General features: G+C 38.2%; 1 protein-coding gene across 1 annotated transcript in view; it reads right to left on the reverse strand.

Moving 5' to 3' along the window:
- Nucleotides 1-2766: 2766 nt before the first annotated feature.
- Nucleotides 2767-7500, reverse strand: part of LOC146479800 (thrombospondin-1-like) — a 7451-nt gene continuing 2717 nt past the window's right edge. The window contains exons 4-7 of the mRNA XM_085110306.1: nt 6490-6666; nt 5707-6000; nt 4869-5177; nt 2767-3023 (exon numbers count right to left, since the gene is read on the reverse strand). Of these exons, the coding sequence (XP_084966432.1) occupies nt 4870-5177; nt 5707-6000; nt 6490-6666 (779 nt within the window). The 3' untranslated portion in view covers nt 2767-3023; nt 4869. The remainder of the gene's footprint in view (nt 3024-4868; nt 5178-5706; nt 6001-6489; nt 6667-7500) is intronic.

A 7500-nucleotide genomic window follows, 5' to 3' on the forward strand; every position in this document is an offset into this window, starting at 1 on the left:
ATAGGGGAAAAAACCGTTGAAGACAAGCAGAAAAGTAATGCATATATGAAAAAAAAAAAACAGGAAAAGTAGACCTGATCAAAATATAAAAAATGGAATGCTTACATGAGAGAATATAGAGCTAGCAAACCATATGAACAAAAACAACCATTTGCCTCAAGTTAACTCAAATGAAAAGGTTTCCAGTGATATAAGTAGACAGACAAACATAAATGACGAAAATCAACAACAAGAAAAAAAAAAAAATCTATGAAAGATCTGTTACCAACGTTTCACAGAATTGTAAGCAATGGACCAGTTTATGTGAGTAGCTGCTGTGACTAATTATGGTATCAACATAGCGTGTCTTATACTGATAAACAAAGAAAAAAATCCGCCAGCTGTAAATATATGTATTTATTCAGCAAAGCGAGTGTAGAGACAACACTATTGAATGGGTGTGTACATAATGTAATAAATATTTATCTACGAATAACTGAGTTTCAAAACCCAGTACCTTCTGGTAGTTACAGTAGACTGTAAAAAATCAAAGATAATCCGAGTATGTTCATAGTGTCACAAACATCTTTAGACAACAAATGTCAAAACCTAACGAGGAAAAATATATATATATTCGGTGTGAACTATACCATTTTCAGGCTAAAAACATGCTTACAAGGTGGGACTTTTAAAATAGTGTGTTAATAACAATTAGAAAGCGAAACAAAAAGTATCCCGGCTTATAAGAAAAAGGCAAAGTTGTCTGCTGGATTTGAATCTATTGTTGAGAGAAGGTGTTAGGTGTTTTATATAAGATGCCTCTTTGTATAGAAGGGTGGTCGCAGTTAATACTGTGGTGTTGTTACGGACTAGTTGTGTGACATACTGTATTCTTTGTTACAAGGAAGAGCAGGTAAAGGGTTGTCAGCATTTAATTCCACAAATTATAAGTGAAAATTATATGTTCACAAGTGAGCAAATCTTTGTATAATGCACTTTCTTTGTCACAGATAGCATGTTGATATGTTCGGATGAAGGAGAGTGCTATCTGTTTTCTCGATATATGTTGATTGACAACCAGGGCAACTGAATTGTACACAACATGTGATTTATTCAAGAGTGGTACTTTGTCTTTGTCGTTGATGTAGATACACAGTTTGGTTGTTTTCTCGCGTACTTTTATCTCAATGTTGGAGTTTGTGAGACATCTACGTAGCCTTCGTTAGAAGGATCTAAAGAGTTGCGAGGTTTTGTCGCCAATGTATATGACAGAAACCCAAATGTTGATGCCGTCTTCCTAATCATTGGTGTTATTATCTGCTATGTGCGTCTTTTTTAAGGCGTTATGTGAGAACCAGCGAATTAGCGAGTTTGCAATACGTGAAGGGAAGTTGTTCCAAGACATGATCTTTCTTTAGTTACTTAAGTTCAAATTTAGGCAGATTAGGGAGCAGATTCCCTGGATACGGTCGACTACTGCCCTGATCCAAGACATTTTCTGACACCACGGAAAGGCACGCCACGAATGGGTCCAAATATTGCCTTTCAAACAGTAGGTAATGAAGAAAATGTTGCTCCTGGTTATGTACTTCATACTAAATTATCCATAATTCATTTAGAGGAAATCTTTGAAACATGATGTCAAAGATAATGTAAACCGGTTGTAAACTGTACTTAAGTTCTACAAAGTTTAATAAAGTTGAGCTGAGTTGACTGAAGGGAAGTCAAATGATATCTGTGTATCTGACGTTATAGGTTTCAGAAATATTGTCACTGTGTATGGGAAACCGGCCTCGCCCGAAACGGGTGACCTTTGTACTCTCGAAGTATGGAAAGGGTGGCAAAAATTTTAGTAATTGAAGGGTCGTTAAACAGTCAACCGAAATTGCATGAAAGCCAATCCAGGTATATATTCCAAAACTGTAGCCAAAACTGAGGAGAAATTTCCGGCAGAAGAAAAAAGATAAAAATTGCTACATAAATAACGTAGGAGATCATATTCTCTAGTATATCTTAAAAAGGATCATATCTTTTGTCATTGTTTTATGTTTGTGAGAGACACCATATCGGTAAACATTCCAGTGGAACTTCTCCGTATCAAACTTTATCAAATTCCTGCTTGGGGCCTCTCCCAAACACGCTTTCTTTTATGGCGTGAGGGGTTTGTGTACGTGTTTTTGTCCTTTTGGTTGTTTGTTTTTGTTATTGTTTTTGTCTCGGATATAATTTAGTCATGCCTCTGGGACACACTGCAAGCAATCTTGCTTACAAACGAACAGAAAAGATCCACAAAGGTCTTTGATAAGTATGGTGTCGATCCAAAGCGAGGCAACAATCTGAACATTAGAACAACAAAAAAGACCATAAAAGGAGCGAAAATTTATCCTATTGTCAACCCAAAAAGTCAATGCAAAGTTTGATACATCAAAGACTGTGAAGTCTGTTCCATTTTTTTCCTTTTTTCTTTTCCGGCTTGGGCTATAGTCTTTTAGGCTTTAGGTTTTTTTTAGTCTTTTAGTTTTCCAAACAAGTGACGGAGAAAAATAAATCGATCAATCAAAAGGAGCCCATCTCAGTGCATTTGCTTGACGCTTATGGCCGACGGGTGTTCAGTCACGGACACAGTGTTACAACTGTTTCAGATGCGAACTTGCCTCGGGGTGATTCACCCCGCCACCCGGTCACAGCCCGGTCTAGATAGGATTAATAAACTTAATACGGCTAAACGGATAGAAGTTCAAGACTGAAAGAGATGACAACAGTAATACCAATTTTTTAATGCTCTTTTATTGCAGATTACCCTTAGTGCACAAACGTTATTAAAACTCAGTAATTATTCCTTAAACCCTTAAGTCAGCATACATAGTTATCCGAAGTGTTCGCTTTGTCGTGTTCCTTGTTTCTGTTTTTGATATGCCTTTTTTTGTTTTGTTTCCTTATCTTTCATTTTGTTTTCTTCCCGTGTATCTTAAGACCTGTTTAAGCTATGATTAACCCATCATGATGCCGTGTGTCTGTTTCGTCGGTAGTCATGCAATCTGTTCCTGGAAAATGGAAAAAAAAACTGCTTTATTATAGCGTCCAGTGCACTTCCTCAAAAGCAGAGCTCGGGGTGCTATTTCTAATTTCCCCAATTTCGCCCTTACAACAAAAATAAACTGGCTTAAATTCTCAACAATCAGTATTAATTCCACCTCGACAGCAAACTGGCAGTAAAATTAACCTTCTACTTCCTCATTCACATCTTTTTATTCACGTATTTTTATTTTATCCACTCGTTGACTCATTCATCAATATGCCTTTTGTTAGTGACGTGGTCAAAGAGGGACGTATAGCCTAAATGACTGTCTTGCCTAATATGTTTGTTTTTATCAGCAGAATTGGTAAGATAATTTAAGTTGGCCACCGAAAGAGATTCGAGTGCTGACATTTCGAGTGTTAGCCCACTGTCAGAACGAATCAAGGAATTATGGGGTGTATGTGGTTTATATAGTGAGCAGTGGAGCTACGCTATTGGCGGGAATATGGTAAAATGGAAAACAAGAATAAACCAGTCGAATGAAAAGCGTTCCTTGATTCCGTGGGGACCAATTAAGAGTGCGCTTTGGAAGATGAATTTAAGCTTTTCTGGCTTTCTGTGTTACCATGATATAGAGAACCACCACGAGTGCCATGTGTTTGTAAGAGTTGTTAGGCAGGTTAAAGTGTCGAGCGACTGGTCAAGATGCATCGTTGTCATTTCTTTCAACGTCTCGAAGGGATGCTCGCGAAATCGATCGCCTAATCTCCTCCTTGTCTCTTCAATGTATAACTTTTTGCATATAGTACATTTTATGCAATAGACAGCATTAGCGGAGGTGCACGTAGTGAAGACGATCAGTGGTTTAGATCGCTTGGTCACGAGATTTTGTCGACTTTGTTTATGAAAGGGCAGGTTTTGCATCGTGCGCACATGCATTTAAAACAAACTACCAGGTTGATTGTCGGATTTGAGTACGATTCTAACTAGAAAGTTTCCATTTTTTTTTTATAATCGCGTTTGAATGAAATGAGTAGAGATTGTGAAAAGATATAAGTTGACTTACTTGTTCTACTAGAGGTCGTAGAAAGTTTGGGCAAGTTTCAGGGTCATTTTAGTGCGATGAAGTCGGTCTTCAGTTATAATTTTGACTGAATTTATAATATGTGGATGAAAGGTAATAGTGAATGGAATTCTAAAGTCTATTTCTATTACTTCTGTGAAGTTTTCAGTGCTCACTCAGTGTCGGTCCGTATTTTCAAAAAAGAGATTGAGAGAATTCCATTCACTATTACTTTCCATCCACATGCAGTCAAAAGCGTCATATCGAAGAACTTCAAGTTGCTCAAAAATACCCCTGAAACTGTTCCATCTTTCCACGACCTCCAGTAGAACAAGAAAGGCCAACTTATATTTTTAAGTGACGTTTTCGTTGACGTTGCTGTCGTCCCTTATGTTTTCATGGCAACGGCGCATGAGCATAACCAAACGCGACAAAATTTGAACATCAACAAAAAAAATTGCCGACAGTCGTTTTGCAGTTTCCGGTAAAGATGTGCCTCAGAAGTTAAAGAAAAAACAAGCAACCATGACAGAAGCACGCAGGAGGAGCCAAACATCAATCTTAACGTCGTAGAAAGCTAGGCCGGTTATGTCAGTTGAGGGCACTATCAATAAAAAATCACCATCTTCTCGTACAATGCGTGATCAATAGCCACTCGAATGTTCAAAACATCACACGTACCAATCATTACAATCACGAATTGTACAGGAGGGCCGGAGCGATTGCCTGCACATATCGTCCAAAGGCTGACCAAGCCTCACCACACCATTGAAGGTATAGGAGTGTAGGGGTGTTATTTGAACTCACCTCACTCGTAACGGTAAACGAACACGTCTCCGTTCGTGTCCTGGCCGTTAGCATGGCCTGTACCCTTCTTACTAAAAACACACTGCGTTGACACACCATACTTGTTGTAATTATTCTCGGCGTCATCGCCAGACCAGCAATTCTTGTCGTCTGCTCCAAACAAGTTGTAGCCAAGCTGTTTGGCCTTCGCTTTACAGTAGTCATAAATAGCATCGGGGCCAGACACACTGCCCACATTGCTGTCAAATGAATCCGGCAAGGCGTTGGTAGGAGATTTGTTACTATAGCAACCCATCTTTTCCCAAGCGCCTGAAAGTAACACAGAATAATCAAAATAAGCTTGGTCTTGTCCAGCTCATCAAGGATTCGTATTGCATATCGATCGATAAATACACTGCACTTTCGATAAAACTTTTTACGGCCTTTTGCATACATCGTATGCGACGATCAGTTCATTATAACATGACACTCAAAGCCAATTACACAAGCTAAGGTACAGTAGTTATAGACAAACTAATGTACACTGTGATTGTCCAAAACAGTTGATTTGTTTTAGATTTTACGACTTGACTCAACGTAGAGCCGCCGGTGACCATCAGTTTCTGAAGTTTATACGTTTTCACGGCAAACAACCCCAACTTGGATAGGAAGGCGAGAACTTGGAGGCGAAGGTTCACTAATTCCTATTTATTCCCTTACGATTGTTTGCGAGTTAATCACGACCAAGTTACGGTTTACATATTGAAATTTTGCTTACTTGGTACTAAGTTGGAACTTAGTAAAGATTATATGAATATATGATTATTCATATTATATGATTTTCACTAAGGAAATTTACCGTTGTTTTTCTTATAGACGAAGATTGATTCTGACGCATAGAAGCCCATAGAATCTCCAGACTTGCTGGTCTTGCATTGCCCCGAATTTCCGTACATGTCATACGTATTTTCCGCATCTGGTCCACTCAAGCATTTTCTATCATCCAGACCTATCACGGAGACTCCTTGTTGTTTGGCTTCGTCCTGGCAGGCACTCAATTTAGCACTCACTTGTCTAATACCTGCAACACCCCTTAAAATGTCACCCAAGGCTCTTCCTCTGTTTTGATAGCATCCGACGGCCTTCCAAGCTTCTGTTGTTTAAAACAAAAATGTGCTTACATTGATCCACGATAAATAATGATCCTTAACACGTCAATACCGACCGTGATTGTTGCCTGCAAACCAACTTTTTTCGATTTCACTAAAAACATTGAGCGATATAATTAAATTGTTTTCTTGCAAATAGCAATCTCAAGTAAGAGGTTAAAATGTATTTTTTTTACTCAATTTAAGAACAGGTTTGCCTCGTCTTTATTGGTTGGTGTGTAAGCAATTTTGTTTTAGTTTGTTGAAAAATTTCCGGTTTTTTTTGTTTGTTTGTTTGTTTGTTTGTTTGTTTAAATGTTCGGTTGGGCATTCGTTAGGGTATGCTTTTGGAAGCCATTTTTAATTTCATTCCAAATTTCATTCAGGCGCGACATTACCAAATGAGCACAATACCTTGTCATAGAATGAAGGTTTGACATTAAATTTTAAAAATATATTTTCCGAAAATCTGAACCGAGCAGGGTTCAACTCACTTGGGCACTCGACATTGTTGCATTTTTTGTTTGAAGAATCAGGTCCCAGGCTACTGCAGTCTTCTCCTCCATTAGAGGGCGGGGGATTGGTACATGTTCTGGTTCTGGTTTGTACTCCAGCTCCACAAGTCTTTGAACAATCACTGTAAGGTCCCCATGCTGAATAACCACCGTTTACTGCAAAATAAAGGTAAGGGTTGCTGAAACGATTACAAAGTGGCGTATGAATGTATCGTTGTATTGTAATTGTTGAATAGTCGCATAGTCTTGATTTTAATTTAACATTTCGTCCTTTTATTTTACAGGAGCTGCTTAAACTTGTCCAAATTAAAGAGAGCGTGTGAATGGGGTTAAGAGATAACTGAGAACTGTGAGCTGAAAAATAGCATATTTTTTTCTGATAGCTGACAAACGGTACGAAAAATGTCGAAACTTTGGCTGAGTATAGTGTGAATTTTACTTGTCAACCATTTGCCAGTGACGGCGTAGAGAATAAGATGCTAATAAAGATGGCTTGGAGCTCCTCACAAGTTGTTTCTAAACGATGTGAGGTCGTCAGACGGTAAAACGCAATGTTCGTAATGTCTCCAAAGAGATTGGAATAACTCGAAAGTTCTTCGGAATTCTTCAGATTGTACCCAACAGTGTTCGGCTGACGAGAGGGACACCGTTGATAAGACAAAAAAAAAAACCGCAAAAACACGTGAGGGATAAAAATTAACTGCAATTTTAGCTAATCGCTGAGAAATGGTTTAAATTTCAACTGATAGCTGAGAATTCATCATTCAATGCAGACCCACTAAAAAAGCTACCTAGTAAAAATGTGGTTAAACACAAATAGATGAATAGTGAATAGTGAATAATTGAAAAGTAATGGAGTGTGAAAACCAGATAAAACATATAGCTGATGAAAGCATCGTCCTCAAAAGGTGAAGTACCGAATCAATGAGATTTATCGGATATGGTAATGTTTTTCTTTTGGCTTTCGTACTGGCTAAAAGCTATTTGAAC

The sequence above is a fragment of the Pavona decussata genome, unplaced genomic scaffold (assembly GCF_977016875.1).
Source record: "Pavona decussata unplaced genomic scaffold, jaPavDecu1.1 SCAFFOLD_58, whole genome shotgun sequence".
Classification (NCBI taxonomy): Eukaryota; Metazoa; Cnidaria; class Anthozoa; order Scleractinia; family Agariciidae; genus Pavona; species Pavona decussata.